The sequence below is a fragment of the Eptatretus burgeri genome, chromosome 5 (genome assembly GCF_056783735.1).
Source record: "Eptatretus burgeri isolate ZD-2024b chromosome 5, Ebu_testis_v1, whole genome shotgun sequence".
In the NCBI taxonomy this organism is placed as follows: Eukaryota; Metazoa; Chordata; class Myxini; order Myxiniformes; family Myxinidae; genus Eptatretus; species Eptatretus burgeri.
Window position 1 is genome coordinate 97,239,490 of NC_140965.1, and position 21,838 is coordinate 97,261,327.

At 42.7% G+C, this 21,838-nt stretch overlaps 1 protein-coding gene and 1 pseudogene across 9 annotated transcripts in view; one reads left to right on the forward strand and one right to left on the reverse strand.

Moving 5' to 3' along the window:
• The window catches only part of LOC147027015 (protein phosphatase EYA2-like), a 130,517-nt gene extending 117,945 nt beyond the window's left edge, over positions 1-12,572 (forward strand). The window contains exons 14-17 of one of the 8 annotated variants that reach the window (XM_085883057.1): positions 142-241; positions 434-549; positions 8,516-8,619; positions 8,852-12,572. In XM_085883057.1, coding sequence (XP_085739183.1) covers positions 142-241; positions 434-549; positions 8,516-8,619; positions 8,852-8,932 — 401 coding nt within the window. In that variant the 3' untranslated portion in view covers positions 8,933-12,572. Of the gene's footprint in view, positions 1-126; positions 242-406; positions 550-8,515; positions 8,620-8,851 lie in introns of those variants that run through there. The other 7 variants (XM_085883058.1, XM_085883056.1, XM_085883053.1 and 4 more) reach the window with 7 other exon arrangements.
• The window catches only part of LOC147027016 (uncharacterized), a 75,311-nt pseudogene that overhangs the window by 35,475 nt on the left and 17,998 nt on the right, over positions 1-21,838 (reverse strand). The gene's annotated exons all lie outside the window — the stretch shown is intronic.

Sequence of the window (21,838 nt, forward strand, 5' to 3'; positions counted from 1 at the left end):
TTCTTATGATTTCTTGGCTCAGTCATAGAATATCTTCATGAATTACATGGTAATTAGATTGTTCCACCGAGAATGCATACAGGTGTGTGTTCCATTTTAATCTAAATTTATGAAACTCTTTCTCAGACTTGCTCTCTCCAGGTAAAACTGAACTGTGGCTCCAGCTGCGTGCCGAGATTGAGACTCTGACGGAATCCTGGCTCACCATTGCTCTCAAGTCTCTCTCCATTGTTCACTCCAGGTGACGCCCCATGGCAAGACCCTGATAACGTTGCACAGAGAGTGCTCTTGCAATGTTTCAATATAACTCAAGATGGATGATAGCTCAATACTTGCGGCTAGTTGTTGAACAGCATTGACAGTGTGCACTTCATGTTTGATTTCAAGATAGACTCTGTGGTACCAGGTAGCTGTACGTGCCCGGCAGGGGCAGCAGTGCCAACGTGCTCGTAACAACAACACAGTTGGTGCCAGCAATCTCGAAGCTGCTTCTATACGGTCTGGGAGAGGTATTTCCTATCGAGAACGTCTACAGTGCCAGTAAGACTGGTAAGTCATTACTTCTGAAGACTAATTAATAATTATTCAGTTATATACTACATCAACCAATGTCAAAAAAAAATTTTCTTTTCCGCAAAATAATATGAAATCAAATTTACAAATTTTTGCATTGAATTGATGGCGTCATCCCAAAAAGCACAAGACTTGTGGGAGGAACACCATTATACATGCAAAAGGAATAGTCATAGTAATTATAATCAACACAAGATGAGTGTTAGGGCCCTGTCACACCTTGACGTTTTCGCCAGCGTATGGCAAGGTATCAAAATGTATGTAAAATGCTGGCGTACGCTGAACTATTAATGTTTTTTTTTAAGTTTTAACGTGTTGGACGTATGCATAACGTATTTGAAACATTCTGTGTACGTTACTATCACATATAGATAACTTATACCAACGATTGCTGAGCGTGTTGTCGGCGTTCACAACCTATGCCCAACGATAGTCTAACTTATGCATAGCGCATGGCAGCGTATCGCCGACGATCACGTGGCGTAGGCTATTAATAGGCTGCGGCTCGACGATTTAAATCATAACCGCACTACACATCGAAGTGTGAAGCCGCTGTCACACCTTGACGTTTTAGCCAGCGTATGAAAAATTTGCCGAACCAAGCTGGCACACGTCGAATACGTTATGGGTAAGTTTTGTATACGTTAAGAGCACACTGGCATATGTCGTAGTACGATGGCATACGTCGTCATACGCCGAGAAATTTTCAGGATGTTGAAAATTTCTTGATGTACTCGGCGTATGACCCACGTTCGGCATCCGCTGGCCATAATTTGTAGGCACGTTACGCGATCGTTGACACACGTTACTCATAAGTTGAAACACGTAGACGTAAAGGTTAGCGTCAGTGTTCCAGGCTCCTTGGTTTTTTTTTTTTCTTCAATATGACAGTGATGTTGACACTTTGATTTCTAGTGCGGTTATGATTTAAATCGTTGAGTGGCAGCCTATTAATTATATTATATTATAACCGCACTAGAAATCGAAGTGTCAACATCACCGTCATACCGCAGAAGAAGAAGAAAAAAAAAACCAGGGAGTCTGGAACACTGACGCGTTTCGACTTATGAGTAATGTACAAGTAACGTGTGTCAACGATCGCGTAACGTGCCGACAACTTATGGCCAGCGTATGCGGAACGTGCGAGTCATACGCTGGTATACGTCGAAAAATTTCAAGCATGGAAATTTTGTCCAACACCTCGGCGTACAAAGACGTATGCCAGCGTACTACGACGTATGCCAGCGTGCTTCAGCATGCTCTTAACGTATAAAAACTTACCCATAACGTATTCGACGTGTGCCAGCGTTTTAGCCAAATTTTGCATACGTCAGGCATACGCTGGCTAAATCGTCAAGGTGTGACAGGGCATTTACACTGGCATTACGCAATACAAACCAATCCATGGCTGAGGTACAGGAAATAAACGTTCAATAAAACATGTCAAATGTAATAGCAATATGTGTCGGCAATGTGCAAAACATGAAATACCTCCCACCTGCTTTATCATATAGGATATTCAGAAATCAAAAAATGCTGTAATCGGCACTTCAAACTACTCAATGAGGGTGTATTTCTATGTCAAAGGAAAAGTTGTTGCATATTTTTGGACCTGCAAAAATAATGTGGTGCTGAAAAGAAAGCATTCTACACGTTTTGGAAAATGTATCAGGGTTGAGAATGTCATGTCATATTGATGGTACAGTATTCAAAGAGGTTGCGAAAATGACTGGGCATTAGTTTGAAATAATTGGTCTGCGGTATAGTTCTGGGTGATACATGTATAACGAAAAGGAGAAGCTTCCATCCGTGCGTCCCTGTCATGCTTGCAAAAATAAACATGGTACTTTTGGAAAGCTGATAATCGATTCACTTGAAACAAAAATTTGTTAATCCTCCTTGTAATCCTTGTAAAAAAAAAAAAAAAATCCTCAACTGCCTTCTTCCCCTCTCTTGTCCCCCCTCTCCCCCAGCACCACAGAGCCTTTTCTACTCCTCATCCGGCCCCCTCCCCGAGCTATTTTGCAATCCCCCACACTCTTTCAACAACCCTCCTTACCTCCCCCCCTCGTCCCTTGTCTTGCCCTCCCCCTCCCCCCACCCCCTGCACCCAAAGCCTCCTCCCCTCCCTCTTCATTAACAGTGTGGACCTCAAATATCCAGGGTCTTCGCTCAAACCTTTCAGATCTTTCCATACAGGTTGCCACTGACAAGCCAGACATTCTGCCTAACAGAAACTTTCCTCCCCCAAGACGTATCTGACTCCCAAGTATCTCTCCCCGGTTACTCCCTCCTCCGGTATGACAGACCTGAGCCTCGTACTGGTGGAGGAGTTGCTCTCTTCATCAAAGACTCTATTCCTCACTCTCCATGCACTGCCCTCACTCCCCCACACCCCCAGGAATACCTCTGGCTACGGCTTCCCCTCCACTCCCACCTCATGTTTATATGTGTACTGTACCGTCCATCTAACAGTGATGACTCCATCTACACCTCACTATCCGAAAACATGGACCAACTTCTATCTTCTCATCCAAACTCTCGCTTCCTCATATGTGGTGACTTCAATTGTCATCATGCCAGTTCGCTGGGTGTGGGTTCCTCAAACCTGTCACAGCACCTCAGCAAAAGCATTCTGTGACTCATTGGGACTGACTCAATCGGTCAACTTCCCTACCCCGATCTCAAACAGAGGTACTCCATCTCTTCTGGATCTGATTTTGACAAATTTCCTTGACAATATCTGCTGCTCTTCCTCCGCTCCAATCGGTTCTTCTGACCAAGTCCTTGTCAAAGTGGACATCTCTCTGGCTATCATCAGAGAACCACCTCACCGCCGTCGAGTCTGGCATTTCACTCAAGCCGACTGGCAGGGTCTCCAAGCAGCCATGAAACTTATAGACTGGTCTCCGATCGCTACTTTCTCCTACATCAACTCATCCTGGGAATTCTTTCAAAGAAACTTGCTCTCCCTCATGCACAGATTTATCCCCTTTCATCTTCAGTTGTCCTCCCCTTCCTCCTGCCCATGGTTCACTGAAGCTTGTGGTGAGGCAGTTGTCCTGAAACAACTTGCCTTTGCCTCATGGAAAGCAAACCCAACAGAGGGCAATCTCAGTTCCTTCCATAAAGCTCGGAACAAGTGTGTATCTACCCTCAGGAGAGCCAGAAAACAACATCTTTCTCATCTCAAGTCTGAACTCTCAAACCTCTCTCCCTCCTCAAAATCCTGGTAGCGTCGAATCAAATCTGTTTCTGGTGTATGTTCCCCCTCCATCCCCTCCCTTACCTCAAATGGCCGCACTGCTGATACCGCACGTGAAAAGGCTGAATGTCTAAACTCGGTGTTTGCAGCTAAATCTTGTGTCCAAAACCCATCACGCTCTCTGCCCACCTTACCCAGTCGCACTAAACTGTCCCTGGACTCTGTGTCCTTTTCTCCTGACAAGGTGGAGAGCTTGCTGTCAAACCTCGAGTCAGATTCTGCAACCGGTCCGACGACATCAGCCCAGGTGTCCGAAAAACCTGCTCCTCTGCTCTTGCTCACCCTCTCTCTGTTCTGTTCACCCTCTTATTTGCTAAAGGTCATCTGCCATCTGCTTGGAAATCAGCAAACATTACCGCCCTGCATAAAAAAGGTGCAAAAACAGATCCCTGCATCTACAGACCAATGAACCTTCTGCCAATCATCAGCAAGGTTATGGAATCCATCATCGCTTCAGACATCAAATCCATTCTCTTCTCCAATGGCTTGATTTCCGATCACCAATTTAGTTTCAGACCAGGTCACTCTACCCTGGATATGCTGCTTCTGCTCTCCCAACAATGGATGGAGGTCCTCAATCCCAGACATAAAATCAAAGCCATATCCTGAGATGTATCACATGCTTTTGGACACGGTCTGGCACCCTGCCCTGCTCAAACTCTATTCCTATGGTATCCAAGGCCATCTCCACTCTTGGCTCATAAACTTCCTCTCCCGTCGCAGTCAACGTATGGCCCTAAATGGAGTTCTTTCATCCCCTCTTCCTGTGGAGGCTGGAGTTCCTTAAGGTAGCATTCTGGGCCCTGTTCTTTTTTATGGTTTTCATCAATGATCTCTCCGACTCTCCGGAAAATTCTCTACATTTCTTTGCTGATGACTCCACCCTCTGCCGTACCATCTGTCATCCCTCAGACTGGCAAGCAGCAGCTTCTTCGCTCACTCCAGATCAGGGTAAAATCACAAACTGGTCCAACACGTGGAACATGTCTTTCAATCCGGACAAATCTCACACCTCTCACTTTGTCTCTCCGGAAAGGATCGTTTAGAAAAGCCCCCATCCACTTTCTCAACAATCCTCTGGAAGAAGTCCTTTCTTTCAAGCTTCTGGGTCTCACTATCTGCCATGACCTTCCCTGGGAAAGCCACATTTCAAACCTCGCCTCCAAAGCCAGTTGCCCACTGGGAATCCTCCATCGTGCAAAGTCCTTCCTCGGCCGACCTGAGCTCCTGACCACTTACAAAGCTTTCATTTGCAGCCTGATGAAGTACTGCTCTCCCCTCTGGGCTGGTACTCCTGCCTCCCACCTTTCTCGGCTTCACGCTGTGGAAACCAAGGCATTTCGGATCATTGGCATCTCCCGCGATGAGGCTCAGTCTTTGGGCCGATCACTCTCACCGCAGGCTGGTCGTTGGTCTTTCTGTCTTCTGCCGTCTCCCCTCCAGCCTCGCCCCCCCCCCACTGCTCTCTCTGCGATTTGTCCCCACCATATTTCCGCAGGGCACTCAAGGTCCGTCAACAACCCCCTTCTGGTAAAAGTACCAAAATCACAAATCACTGCTCACCTTCACTCTTTCATTCCTCTTTTTCCCCACTTTTGAATAGACTCCCTCACTCTGTTCAATCCCATTCTTCCCTCCAGGCCTTCAAAACAGCTGTTAACCACCACCTCTTATCATCCCCCATGCAAATCCTCGATCTTTTCTACCCCCGTTAATCCACCCCAAACCTACCTCCTTCAAATTCCCTGCTTTCCTTCCTGAAAGTCCCTGAAGTGTCCCTCTTGTATTCCCCATGTTCCACGACCCATCCCTCTCCCTTCCACAGATCTAGTGTCTCTGTTCCCAACTGTTTTGTCAGTCCCACTCCCACCCCTCTTGTCTCATGCCCCCCTTGCTGTGCATTGTGTGTGACAAGGTATACAAAAAAAAATAAAAATAAGATAGTGAGACCCACAAGCTTGAATGAAAGAACTTCTTCCAGTGGATTGTTGAGAAAGTAGATGGCCGGGGGGTGGGGGTTCTAAATGCTCCCCTCGGAGAGACATCGTGAGAGTGTGACATTTGTCAGGAATGAAAGACATGTTCCACGTGTTGGACCAGTTTGTGCTTTTATCCAGATATGCAGAGAGCTCAGAAGCTGCGGCTTGCTGGTCTCAAGGATTACAGATGGTATGGCAGAGGGTAGAGTCATCAGCAAAGAGATATAGAGGATTTTCCAGAGTCGGAGAGATCATTGATGAAAACCAGAAAAAGAACAGGGCCTTGAACACTGCCTTGAGGAATTCCAGCCTGGACAGGAAGAGGGGATGAAAGAACTCCATTTAGGGCCACACGTTGACTGCGACAGGAGAGGAAGTCTGCGAGCCATGAGTGGAGATGGCCTTGGATACCATAGGAAGAGAGTTTGGTGAGTAGGGCAGGGTGCCAGACCGTGTCAAAAGCACGCAATATGTCTTGGGATATGGCTTTGATTTTATGTCTGGGATTGATGACCTCTATCCATTGTTGGGGGAGCAGACGCAGCATATCCAGGGTAGAGTGACCTGGTCTGAAACCAAATTGATGATCTGAAATCAATCCATTGGAGAAGAGGAAGGATTTAATTTCTGAAGCGATGATTGATTCCATAACCTTGCTGATGATTGGGAGAAGGCCGATTGGTCTGCAGTTGCAGGGATCTGTTTTTGCACCTTTTTATGCAGTGTGGTAATGCTTGCTGATTTCCAAGCAGATGGCAGATGACCTTGAGCAAATGACAGGGTGAATAGAACAGAGAGCGGGTGAGCAAGAGCAGAAGAGCAGGTTTTTAGGACACGTGGGCTGATGCAGTCTGGACCGGTTGCAGAATCTGAGTCGAGGTTTGACAGCAAGCTCTCCACCTTGTCAGGAGAAAAGGACACAGAGTCCAGGGACAGTTGCGTGCGACTGGGTAAGGTGGGTACTGAATGTGATGTGTTTCGGACACAAGATTTCGATGCAAACACCGAGTTTGGGCATTCAGCTTTTTCACGTGCGGTATCAGCAGTGCGGCCATTTGAGGTAAGGAAGGGGATGGAAGGGGAACATACACCAGAAACAGATTTGATTAGATGCCACCAGGATTTGGAGGAGGGAGAGAGGTTTGACAGTTCAGACTTGAGATTAGAAAGATGTTGTTTTCTGGCTCTCCTGAGGGTAGATACACACTTGTTCCAAGCTTTATGGAAGGAACTGAGATTGCCCTCAGTTGGGTTTGCTTTCCATGAGGCAAAGGCAAGTTGTTTCAGGGACAACTGCCTCACCACAAGCTTCAGTGAACCAAGGGTAGGAGGGAGGATAGGACAACTGAAGACGAGAGGGGATAAATCTGTGCATGAGGGAGAGCAAGTTTCTTTGAAAGAATTCACAGGATGAGTTAATGTTAGAGAAAGTACTTCATCTGAATCCGTCTATAACCTTTTGAGACATCTTGCTATATATCATTTTTAGCCCCATCTCTCAATGGTGAAGAATCGCTTTAAAAATTCTCAGATCCAAATCCGGATTCAGATCTTCACCAAAATTAAGTGTTGCTGTCCTTGGCTAGTCATCTCCATTCAAAAAATATTTCAGAACGATTGCTTGAAAACTGTGGCCAAAAATCATGTGACAAACCGACACAGACAGACAAACGCTACAGACCAACATACTTGGCAAAAAAATTTTTCACCAGGTAACAAACGGACCCAAATGCAATACCCTCTACTCTGGCGAGGGTAACTATAACGGCATTCGGTAGAGCACATACCTCGACCAGGCTGTACAGTTTACATTTTGTATCCCACTGATATGCCGGATCTGAATTTGGACCCAAACCAAAATCTATTCGGCTTGTTCTTGTCACCTACCCAACTCATCCACCTCGTTGTCATAACCCATCCATAAGTTTTTTGAAATAACATGCTATGTATCATTTTTTGGCCCTATCTCTCAATGGTGAATAATTATTTATGGAATGATAAATTCTCGTATCCAGATTCAGATCTTCACCAAAATCGAATCAATTGGTCCTTGTCACACACACCCAACTTGTCTGCCAAATTTCGTCAAAATCCATCTCCAGCTTTTTGTGATATCCTGCTCACAGGCAGGCAAACAGATAGACAGACAGACAGGGTTGAAAACATAACCTCCATCCACTTTCAGTGGCGTAGGTAAACATTTGGTGCCATACACCAAACACCAAACGGCAACGTTGCCGGATATGTAAAGTATGCTCGATCGAGTTCGGCAACAAATCTCAAAAATGTTTGATTTGGAATCATGGATGAATATGCGAGCCAGACTTGGGCATCACTGCCCAATTCTAATTCATGTCCTGATGATGTGAGACACTGTTATTCAAATATCCCAATTGTGAAACACCACTGATAAAGAAACATCAGTCTTACAATACATGGAAAATTTCCTCTGCCCAGTAACATCTCCCTTTACATTAAAAAAAACATTTGATGCCATGCTCCAGAAGGACATGTATACCTCCCTCTCCCATATTTTGTCACAAATATTACAGGAATGTTGTTGCATCAAGAAAATTCCCATTCAAAATCATACTCACAACAGTAAAACTGCAAAAAAAAAATTGCTTATGCCTTTTTTCAAGTTCACCAATACCTCGTGTTTATTTAATCCCATGTTGTTCATAAACTGCAATTACAGCAGGCAAAGAAAGTTGTTTTGAGCGCATCACCTCCCGTTTTGGTCAAAAAGTGGTTTACGTGGTGGTGGGTGATGGGTCAGAGGAAGAACAGGCTGCAAAGAAGGTTTGACACCAATTGTTGTTCCACAACCTACAGCACCTCGTCCATAACATCTTGGCTTCAATGTAAACAAAGTACAATGCTGCAGAGTATGTTTGTTTCTTCTTCATGGTTCCTTGTCTGATATGTCACCACAACTATTTTGTTGAAGCAGCAGCGTTGAGAAACACTTTTTTTCTGAGACATTTTATTCATCTTACTGCTTGAGATCTAACACTGGTTTTCTATGTTGCAGCACAGCATGCCATTTTGGAGGGTCTCCAGTCACTCAGACCTCCTGGCACTCCAGCATGCATTGGAGATGGAGTACCTATGAAGCAACATGGAGGAGTAGAAGGAAAGATGGAAAGAGATAAACATTGAAAATGAGAGCAAAAGCAGAATGACTGGGTCTCGTTGTGGAGGCCTGACGCTGAATTCTGAAGGACAACCATCCATGACTGACCAGCTGGCAGGCCTCCAGCAAGCTGTTGAATGCGGCTTATCTTGAAGAAGGTCCAACAACGCAACTGCTCTCTGGACTACAATAATGGGTGGCAAAAAGGATAGTGACAGGTTTAATGGCTAAGTGCTCAACTGCGGTGTCAGCAAGCGATGTCAGCAGCAACTCCATGAATCGCTCGAAAGAAAGTACTGACTGTATACGATTTAATATATATATATATATGTACAGGCTGTTGATATATATATCTGACAAAGCAAAGCCGAGAAGCATTGTGAGGAAGATAACAGGGTGTTTGTCACTGGAACCTCCACTTACACTGATGCACGTTTGTTGTTGTTTCCTATTACAGAAGTATAAATGGTCGAATGGAAAGTTATAAGAATCTTTATCAACATTAACATGCATATCTGATGGAAAAACTATTTTCAAGTCTTTTATTTTGAGTATTAACAAGCTTGAAGCAATTTCAATCTTTAAAATACACCCGTGTGGGAGTGACGGTCATCTCTGCGAGAAACAAGGTCAGCTGCTATGCAATGACACCATTCATTAACTTTTACCATGCCCAGTAGAGAATATATAGCCTCCTGACGGTAGGGCAGTTTTTGCAAACTCTGAAGTCACGTGACGCGAAAGCGAAATTCGAAAATCCGTCCCGACCAAATTTAGATATTGTCCCATAGATTCATTTGCCACAATGAAATTCAAGATCGCTTGAGAAATGTAGGAGGAGATAGAATTTGAAAATCGTCATTTTCGCAACTTCAAAGGCCTCGTGACCTTGAAAGTCATACCATCGTGTACATCTCATCGACCTCTATCAGGATCACTAATGACCAGATCTCCCGCTTCAACTTCATTGTGAACGGACGGATCGAAGGACATCGACACCCATATTATTAGGTCATGCTCGAAGAGATGACCTAAAAATGGCAAACAAATTGTGACGACAACTTGTATGAACACAACACATCATTACTGTTTCCATGAATATAACATTTTGCCACAGTGGTATGACTCGACACATTCTTCGGCAATTAAAGAGGTCCTACTTTGGACAAAAATCTAATCGATATCAAACTGACGTCAAGTTATGGGTCCTACAGATCTCGATTGATATCTTGCAGAAATCAATATCAAGTTATGGGTCCGACAGATCTCGATCGATATCCTCCAGAAATCGATATCAAGTTATGTGTCCAACAGATATCAATCTATCTACAGAAAGCGATATCAAGTTATGGGTCCTACAGATCTTGATCAATATCCTCCAGAAATCGATTTCAAGTTATGGGTCCAACAAATCTCAATCGATATCTTATAGAAATCGATATCAAGTTATGGGTCCTACATATCTCGATTGATATCCCATAGAAATCGATATCAAGTTATGGGTCCAACAGATCTCGATCGATATCAAGTTAGGGTTCTACAGATCTCGATCGATATCCAACAGAAATCGATATCAAGTTATGGGTACTACAGATCTTGATCGATATCCAACAGAAATCGATATCAAGTTATGGGTACTACAGATCTTGATCGATATCCAACAGAAATCAATATCAATTTCTGGGTCCTCCAGATATCGATTGATATCTTACATAAATCGATATCAAGTTATGGGTCCGACAGATCTCGATCAATGCCAATCGATATCCTGCAGAAATCAATATCAATTTGTGGGTCCGACAGAAATAAATATCAAGTTATGGGTCCGACAGATCTCGATCGATATCCTCCAGAAATCGACATTAAGTTATGGCGGTCCTCCAGATCTTGTTCGATATCCTGCAGAAATCTATATCAATTGTGGGTCTGACAGAAATCGATATCAAGTTATGGGTCCTACACATCTTCAGCTTGAGGCAGAGAAAGAAAAAAAACGTTGCGATTGCTCATCACTGTCGACATGACATACAAATCTGGCATTTCATTATGCTACTCCACAAATAGTCTGCCATGAAAGCATCTTTATATGCTCCGAGTGTCGTAAAGGCATTGATGATGTATTCACCGACTCGATGAAATCCTACACGTCGCCCATGGTACACTTTCCTGATGTATTAACTATCAGGGAGCACATGCATATTGCTTGTCAGAATCAGACTTGACAATACATTCGCTATTTCCAAAAGCTTTTTCATCAGTCATCGTTTTTATTCACTTCCAATGTTATCTTTTTTTTTCCATGTCACCTCACCACCTTTCTACAATCGCACTGAAATGGATATCCATAGAAACGCACCTTTAAGATAAGGATACTTATTTTGATTGTTTTTTTTCAACACAGTCCTGAGCGAGTGCACGCCATTTTGCGTTTTCTTTTTGTACAGAATAAATTGATTTCAGACATTGATTAACAGAATAGTTTTGGTGGGTGATCTTCACTTTCATTTGCAGCTAGTTTTGGATATTCAACTGTAATGCTAGTAATTCAGAGCAGGTTGTCATGTCTGGCATTTGTTTTTGATATTGATCAGGATGTTTGACCTCCTTCTCTGACCAACATTTTGCACAGTTAGTATATTTAGATGTCTTGGAAAATGAGCCACCAACATACCTCATTTCCTCCTTCCTGAGGATATTTTGTATGGTAATGATGTTTGTCATAGTTGTTGTGATTGTTGGCTTTGCTGTTACCCAGACTTCCTACAAGAATCTCTCAGAATGCATCCTATAAAAGTCAATGCCATAATGATAACGAAGACGTTGACCAACTTTCGAAGAGCAGAGTCTGCAATAATAAGCAGTTGTACGAGTTTGATGCATCAATACCACGAAAGGATAGGCATTCTTACTTGGTGCCTTCGCAGTAATAAAGTGACGATACAAGTTTAATTTTGGACACTCATCACTTTCTCTTTCACTTAATGCTTTTGGCTTCCACTACCTCTCGATCAATTTTGGTTTCACAAAATTTCCTTTTCATGGAAGAACTTGCAAGTATATGTCATATGCAGGACAAGGACATTAGTGGATATCGATGTACTTTTACAAGAATCATGAATTACAAAGACATTAGTGACAATGGATAAAGACATGATGCATGGGATATGAACTTGGGTTCCCTGCATCAGGGGTTCAGATTGTTCGGATGGGAACATTTTAACAGGCCATCGCTTCCTTGGTGAAGTAAATTATACAATTCGTTTTTCATTTCATCTTTATGAAAATGATATATTGTGGAGTAGATGATGCCTCAATATCATTTAAGTTATTTAACACTTTTTTTTGTTGTTGCAATCATGTTCTATCTTCTTTAAGTGAAGCGCTGGCAAAATTGACGCCAAGATTGGCACAAAACTAACTGTCAACAAGGAATGACTGGGTTGGCCCAAAACAAAGTACAATACACTATATATTACAATCTGTGACATTTCTGCTTTTCGTGCATTTCTTTAAGAATCAATAAAGTGTCCGAACAGCGTGCATTTATATGCCTGAAGAGTTGCAGATGTGGATTATTATAAAACTGGAATTTAGAAATAAAACAAGTTTTGTTAGCGTACATTAGTTGCTTGACTTGAATCCGTAGCCTGATGGATTACTGCTCTCCCATCTGAGTTGCTGCTCCCTCCCAAAAAGCGAAATTGCCAGGTATGGTCTTGTACTGGGCGTGGCCTGCAGTGGGGCACGGTGAGAGGCCACAGCAAAAAAATGTGTTGGCTGTGGAAAAACCCTTTCATCCATGAATATCCACCTGACCTCTCCCCCAGATGGTGCGGGCAGCAGTGGGGCTGATCTTGATGGTGGAGGTTGGCATTTCCCACCAACCTGGTGCCTGATGGCCTATCAGACCCTTTAAAAGCAGATACATTTTGGATTACAAAGGGATAAGACATTACTAGGGTTTCAAAAGAAAGTGGTTTTCAACACACACACATGTGGGGAGGGAAGATGACAATTTTCTACACATGTAACAATGCATATGTCTGGTGTTGGCTTAATGGCTAGAGTGGTGGGTTTGGGATCCTAGAGTCCTGAGTTCAAATCCTGCTTGGCTGTTGAATTAAATCAGGTGGGGTTGACTCAGCCCATCATCCTTCCGAGGTCTGCAAAATGAGTACCAGCTTGCTGGTATCCTGTGTCGGAGTGGCGACCTGTCCAGGATTGTGCCCAATTGCCAAGGAGACTGCTTTGGCAGCAACAATGCTCTGTACAGAGTATGGTCCCAATGGAAGGATGGATGGATCACAATGCATATCCGACCACATTTAAAATACCTCACGCTTATTGTAATAAACGCGACCACCAGTGAACCCGCTGGGTTCAAGTTATGACAGCGTTCGATAAAAAAATCATAAAAAAAACAAGAAGAAGAAGATAGCTCTAGCAAACTATACCGCTGAGGTTGTTTGCATTGATAAAATATCTCCAGAATACTTGACTGAATCGGGAATTGATTTTTTAAATTATTTTTTCGTTGCCCAATTTGAATGAAACTTGATACTGCGCGTCAATGTGAAAAAAAAGGAGAAAAGAAAGTCGAAGAAACACAATTTTATTTATTAATGAACACGACGTATTAGATTAAAATGGCGATCTTTATTTTATGCTTAAAAATAAATTGTTCTTTGTCGATACCAAATGTTTGAAATTGTTGAATAAATAATTTCAAGGAAAAAAAACAAGAAGAAGATAGCTCCAGCGAACTATACCGCTGAGGTTGTTTCCATTGATCAAATTCTCCCGAAGAATACTTGACTGAATCGGGAATTGATTTTTTAATAATTTTTTCGTTGCCCCATTTGAACGAAACTTGATACTGCACATGGCAGGAGAATGGCGAGTAAGGTGGGCTGAATATTTTTGCATTATCGTGTACCTTTTTGGCTGTATTTCGGGAACATACATACATACATGCATACAAGATGAGAGTTTTAGTAATATATAGATAGATGCAATGAGGGAAATAACTATTGCTCTACTATGTAAAGTTACCCCCTGCAAGTCATTCCAACAAACAATAGGTGCACTTTGTATCACAAATTTGACCAGAACAGGAACTTTGAAGAAAGAGGAAGAAAGTAGAAGGAACGTTTCCAGCTTGACATCCACCAATGAGGTAGTGCTTTACAGTTTATCCCATACATTTCCTGATGCAAGAATTACTTCCGGTTCAAGTTCCACCCCCCCACCCCCCGCCAATATCACATAGATTGAACCCAGTCTATCTCAAATTTCCCACCTGGTGAAAATCCCAGAAAGCATTTGGGGGAAAAATAAATGAAAGACAGGGCGAACTAGAAAGATATGACTGATTAGTGTTCTCCTCTCAATCAATAGATCACGAGTCAGGAACCCAGGTTCAAATCCCATATTCCATCTATATTAATATTTCGGCACGCCCCTTTTTTTGTTCCACCATCAGATTTTTGTTACCGCATGAAATGAAACAAGCTTTGACATATATATATAGTAATGATATTATTGTCTTCCTTAAGAGGCCCCTCAAAATTCGTTTTGATCATTATGGTAGTTAAACAGTTCATGTTCTCCATTTGCAAAATGGGAGGAATTATTGCACAAAAAAAGAAATAAAAATGTTTCCCAATTTTTAGAGGACCACTAAGATGAGTTCGGCTCATAGAATCACGCTCCATTTGGGGAGAAAACAGTTGAGTTCATACCTGACGAATTTGCACTTTCAATGTGCCGTAGTTTCTTCACAAAACCATGACTTTCTGACCAAGTACGAAGTATTTCTTTGCTTTTTTATACATGGTTGCCGTTTTGAAATTTTCATCGACCGATACCCGCTGCCCAGCCGGACCAACTGCCAACAAAGTATCGCCCGGTCAGTTACGGTTAAACCCAAAATCATGATCATCGTTTTAGTGTGGAGGTGAGTACTGACAGTGTACTTGGGTCTTTTCCGGGTGGGTGTGGGATTGAGCACGTGCACATAAAAATCTGGCAACCCAACTTGAGTTGAACAACAATGGCCGCTTGATCCTTGAAATTTGAACCGACAGAAATTGCCTTCGAGCCTTCAGTGCTTCAGTGAGCCTTGAGTCTACCGCTCCGTAAAAGTACTTCAACCGTCTCACAAGTAAGAGTTCGATCATGATGGCAGATGCCAATAATAACAAGGAATATGAAGACTCCTCAAGTCACTCCTCTGATGAAAATTATGTTGCAAGCATCCCCCCAAGTCCAAGCCCAAGCCTTGATCCTAACAGTGATATTGAACATCCTCATAAAATATATTTCCATGAAAATTTCAATTGAAATCAGTCCTGTGTTGTTCACTGCTTGACCATCAGGAGGTTGCATGGTATTACCATTTCCTATTCCCTACAAGAATTGAATTCAAAATGCTTCAATATGCACAAGGCAAAACTTCATTCACCCTTTTTCCTACTGCCAGTTGTGTACGTCATATTGGACATTATTTTACAGACTCTGTTCATTGTTCACTATCTGTTTTCTACTGCAGGTGAACCATGCCGACTCCAAAGAAAAGGAAACCAATTGGAGATGGTACCCCGAAAGCCCGTCAGATGGCGTGCCGTCGTAGGCTCAAACTAAAAACGCAAGGTGAAGCTGGCCCTGGCCCTGAATCTCAACTTCAACTACTGCCCATCACATATGACTATTCAGAGGACAATTTCCGTCGCCAGACAAATGATGGCACGATGAATGCAATTTGTCCGCACTGTTCTGCGGCTAAATTCGGTAGCGAGCGACCAGGGTTCTGCTGTAACAATGGCAATGTACAGCTCCAGCCATTTCCTCCTTGGCTACAATTTCTCAAAGACATCACATACATCCGATCACCACTCTCCCACCATTTCATTCAAAATATCCGAGCCTACAACAGTGCCTTCCAGATGACTAGCTTCGTCTCGCAAGAATGACAACAGTCAGGATGGAGTCCCACTTTCAGTGTGCATGGACAAATATTCCATCGCATAGGAAGTATGTACCCAAGTTTAGGATCCAACACGCAATTTCTCCAAATCTACTTCATAGACAACATACAGAACCAGTTAGAAAGACGAATGAGCTTCTTCAGTGGTTTGAGGAAATAAGTTGTCGAATAAATACATTCTAAGAACAAAACAACAAGTACGTCCAGCAATTCCTCACGACTCACGAATATATTCAAACGGAAGGCGAAGGAATTAAAGATTTACGAGTCGTCATTCATGAAGATAAAAAACCGTTGAAAGAACACCAAAGGCAATACAATGCACCTGCAAGTGATGAAGTAGCAATTCTTATGCCCAACGATCCGGTATGTACAAGGGACATTGTTATTCACCTTCGAGAAGGTCCATTACAGGGGATATTGGAGCTTCATCGATCGTACGACCCACTACAGTACCCATTACTTTTTCCGTACGGAACTGACGGCTACAGTCTGTACCTGAAAAATAAGGCTAATAAAAAGATCTCCCAACCCCAGTATTATGACTATCACATTCAAAGAAGAGCAGGAAATGATCTTGCTCAGGCTGGTCATCTATTCCAACAGTTTCTGGTGGATATCTACTTTAAAATTGAAACTGAAAGACTTGGATTCCTCCGCCGAGAACAGAAAGCACTCAGAGCTGACAATTACTCCAGTTTACGCGATTGCATCATCAATGAAGATTCAGATCCGCGGCAACTGGGGCAGAGGGTCATCCTCCCGTCTTCTTATGTCGGAGGTCCGAGATACATGCACGAAAGACAACAAGACGCCATTGCCTGTGTGAGCCATCATGGCCGACCACAAACCCAAAATGGCCGGAAATATTGTCAAACTTATTACCAGGACAATCAGCGAACGACGACCCAGTTTTAACTGTTCGTGTATTCAACCAGAAGAAAGATTGCCTCATGTCAATGCTCAAAGATGGTGCTTTTGGAGAAGCGACTGCGTGGCTCTATTCCGTAGAGTTTCAAAAGCGTGGGTTTCCGCATGTCCACATTCTCACTTGGCTCAAAAAGGGTAGTCACCTCGTTCCTGATAATATCGATCGAATCATCTCAGCAGAAATTCCCTCCGCCACTGAGGAACCGGAACTTCACAATTTGGTAAAAACCAACATGGTTCCCGGTCCATGTGGACCACTCCGGCCGAATGCCCCATGTATGTCGGACGGAGTGTGCACCAAGAAATTCCCAAAAGATTTCAGATGTGAAACTAAATATGGAAATGATGGATACCCCAAATATCGGAGGCGCTCACCACAATCTGGTGGTAACACCGTCAACGTGACTCGATTCATTCATAATCAGGAAGTGACGGAAGAAATTGACAATCGCTTTGTTGTACCTTATAACAAATGGCTTCTTAGGCAAATGAGTAGCCATACCAACGTCGAGATTTGCAGTTCTGTAAAGAGTATCAAATACGTTACGAAGTATGTCAATAAAGGCTCCGACCAGTTAATCTTCAGCATACAATTACGAAATGAAAACGACGAAATCGAACTTTATCGAGAAGCTCGGTACGTTTGGAGTATGGAAGCAGCTTATCGACTTTTGAGCTTTCCTATTCATGAACACTGGCCGCCTGTCATGCAGTTGGCAGTTCACTTAGAAAATGGACAACAAGTATTTTTCACTCCCGAAAATGCTCAAGCGAGAGCTGCAGCAGAACCGCCAAAGACTACCTTGACAGAGTTTATGCACTTATGTCAAAGTGACAAGTTCGTTGAAACCCTCTTATATCACGAGGTACCGCAGTATTACACATGGTCGAATAAGACATGGTTACGGCGAAAACAGGGCCAACCGCAGCAGCATCCTCAAATTTAAAAAAGGTCCAATGATAGGAAGGGTTTATACAATCCATCCAAATTTGACAGAATGCTATTTCCTAAGAATGCTACTTCATGTTGTGCGCGGTCTGAAGACTTACGCCGACCTCCGTCGAGTTGACCATATCGAGAGACGTGCCTGGCGCGCGGTCTATTAGCTAACGACCAACATCTCATCAATGCACTTAAGGAATCTCAACAGTCTGACAATCCAAACCAAATATGACTCCTCTTTGCAATCGTAATCACTGCGTGCGAACCGTCAGATCCTTCAGGACTCTGGATATCTTTCAAAGACGCGCTGAGCCAAGACATTGTGCATCAAAGCAGTTTGACGGCTACTGACCCACCCTTCCCGGAGCATCGATATCAGGAGTGTCTCATATCCATCAACGATCATGTACATCGTATGACCGGTAGGAATATTTCCAAATATGGACTACATTTTGAACTTCCCGCTCATACAGGTTTCGGCATAGAGTATACACGATACCTGAATTACGATGTTGCCGAACAATTACAGTTCCTTCATTTCAACTCTCAAAAACTGAATCCAGAGCAGCGAACAGTGTACAATGAATTCAATGCGTGCGTTCTCCAGCAAACACCTGGCATCATTTTCTTAGATGCTCCTGGAGGAACCGGTAAAACTTTCTTGATCAATGTCATTCCAGCCTCCATCAGATCTCAAGGAAAAATAGCCATATCCTGTGCTTCAAGTGGTATCGCGGCAAATCTAATAACAGGAGGAAGAACGATCCACTCCATGTTCAAAGTCCCTCTACAACTCCATGTCCAGGACTACCCAACTTGCGCTGTCAAAAAAGGAACTTCACTCGCTCGTGTATTCAGTGAATGTCAGGGTATAATTATAGACGAGGCACCCATGACACACGGGAAAGCCTACGAAGCCATAGATCGGACATTACGAGACATGAGGCGAAGAAAGACCATTCGGAGGAATTCCCACCATGCTATGTGGTGATTTTCGACAAATATTACCCGTCGTGAGACACGGAACCAGACCAATCATTGTCGACGCCACACTCAAAAAGTCTCATCTTTGGCATCGTACAACTACAATGCAACTGAAAACCAACATGATGCTTGATGCTGATGACGGCGAAGCAGGTTCGTTCGCAGAATACTTGCGTTCAGTCGGAGAAGGTCTACAACCTACCATTCAACATCCCGATTACGTTTCCCTCAGCCAGTTTGAAACGGTTGACAGTGCAGAAGCTTTCATACAAGTGGTGTATCCAGACATTCATGCTAATGCCAATAACTCTGCCTACTTTTTTGATAAAGCTATATTGGCTCCCATAAACGAAACTGTAAATGCGATAAATCAATCAATCATCAAAAACTTTCCAGGCCAATCTACCTCCTATACTGCAATCAACAGTACTCTAAACCCAGATGATGCCGTTCATTATCCCCAGGAATTTCTGGACTCAATAGAGCTTTCTGGAATTCCATCCCATCGTTGCATTCTCAAAGTAGGGTGCCCGATAATTTTAATGAGCTCTCTGGATCCTCTGGAACTCACCAATGGTACACGTTGTGTAGTCACTAAACTACGTGCTAATGTCATCGAAGTGGAGCTAGCCACTGGATGGACAGTCGAAAGGGAAAACCAGAATGATACCAAGGATTCCCATTATACCTACTGATACTGATCTACCATTTGCATTCAAAATAATCCAATTTCCTGTAAAAGTGTTTTGCCATCACCATCAACAAGGCACAGGGCCAAACATTCACTCGCATTGGCTTACATTTATGCTCTCCTTTATTTACCCACGGAATGTTGTACGTAGCACTTTCGCGAGCGCGCAGCAAAAAAAAAATATAACCATTTTTGCTCCAAACAAAATTACCAGGAACGTGGTTTACACAGAAATACTTTAACTTTAATGTGTAAATGATCTTTGCAGGATTTCTCATTTATTGGTATAATAACTTAGTCTTGAATGGTCAATGTGAGCAACGTGAACTGTGAATAATGCGCTGCATGAAACCTTTAGTAGAGTATGTTATTATCAATCACGATACGCCATAGTAAATTGCTCATTTTATTGAGCTGTCAATAAGCTATCAATCATAGACAGATAACTAGAGGGGGAGCACTCGGGAGAGTGCAAAACCTCCGCCGCCAATACTGTTGGGTCACTCAAGTGAACCTTATATCTTATTCATTAAATATGTCAACGGTGCTGACAGTTATAGTTTTCTCCAACATTTTTTTTGGGAGGGGGGGGGTTGGAAATCACTTAAAACATGTAGAAATGCAAAAAAAAAAAAAAAAAAAAAAAAAAATAATCGAAATTTTGTTGAACAAAAAAGTACCAAAAATTTTTTTTTCTCTGACAATTTTTTTTTTGGGGGGGGGGTGGGTTAGAAATCACTTAAAACATGTAAAATGCAAAAAAATTGTTTCTCTAACAATTTTTGGGGGGGGTTGTAAATCACTTAAAACATGTAGAAATGCCAAAAAAAATTCTCGAACAATTTTTTGGGGGGGATAACAATTTTTTGGGGGGGCAGTTGGAAATCACTTAAAACATGTAGAAAAGCAAAAAAAAAAAATTTTTAGAACAATTTTTTTTGGGGGGGGGTTGGAAATCACTTAAAACATGCAGAAATGCAAAAAAAAAATTCTCTAACAATTTTTTTTGTGGGGGGGGACCAAGTCCAAAATTTAACGGCATGATCCTTGGACCATATCTAACCCCCCACTAAGTTTCATTGAAATCCGTCGAGGAGTTTTTCCGTAATACTGTTCACAAACAAACAAACAAGCATTCATAGACTGGTACTTACGAAATCGTCAACTTGACCTCTGACCTTGTTGAATAAAAGCTGTCTCTTGAGAAGGTAGCGACACAAACCAGAAGTTTCTACGATGATTCTGTACCAAACCATCAAAAATCGAATGTTTTGGATGTTTGACCTCACTGTGACATTGACCTTTGACCGATTTTGACCAAAATCTAATCAGCGCTAGCCACCACCCTCCTGAATCAGGTGGTGTAATTTGACATTGGAAGCTTCTTCCGTTCTCGAGTTATCATTTTTTGGATGTTTGACCTCACTGTGACCTTGACCTTTAACAGATTTTGACCAAAATCTAATCAGCACTAGCCATCAGCCTCCTGAATCACGTGGTGTAACTTGACATTGGTAGCTTCTTCTGTTCTCGATTTATCTGTACCAAACCATCAAAAATCGAATATTTGACCTCACCGTGACCTTGACCTTTGACCGATGTTGACCAAAATCTAATCAGCACTAGCCACCACCCTCCTGAATCACGTGGTGTAATTTGACATTGGTAGCTTCTTCCGTTCTCGAGTTATCGTGCCTACAAACAAACAAACAAACAGAAACGGAAGTCAACAATATACTTACGAAATCTTTAGATTTCGTAAGTAACAAACAAACAAGCAGTCATAGACTGGTACTTACGAAATCGTCAACTTGACCTCTGACCTTGTCTTATAAAAGCTGTCTCTTGAGAAGGTAGCGACGCAAACCAGAAGTTTCTACGATGATTCTGTACCAAACCATCAAAAATCGTAACGTCGATCGAAGCAAAAATCTCCATTTCTCCACGCAATTATTTAATATTATTTTATCAAAGGCACAAAACCGTAATATTCGGCCATCAACCAACAATCTTTACATAATCCGACGGCTTAGCGAGTCAGGCATGCGACGATAACCTTTATTGGGATAAAAAATGACTTTTAAACACCATCTTTATCGAAAACACCGTCATCGCGCACACGCAAAACCTTTACGTGACTCAATGACGCGTCTGCTCAAGTGCACTGCACCACGTGACGACCCGTGACGCATCGAGTGAAATTTTTTTTGTACAATCTTAAAATGTCTCCAAAACATCCGATTTTTACCAGAATTTCGACAACCGAGTTGTAAGCATCCTAAGCGATCGCAAAAACCGAAGACAAAATTAAAATCGAAGTTAAAACGAACTCGTAACGTCTAGCAAAGCAAA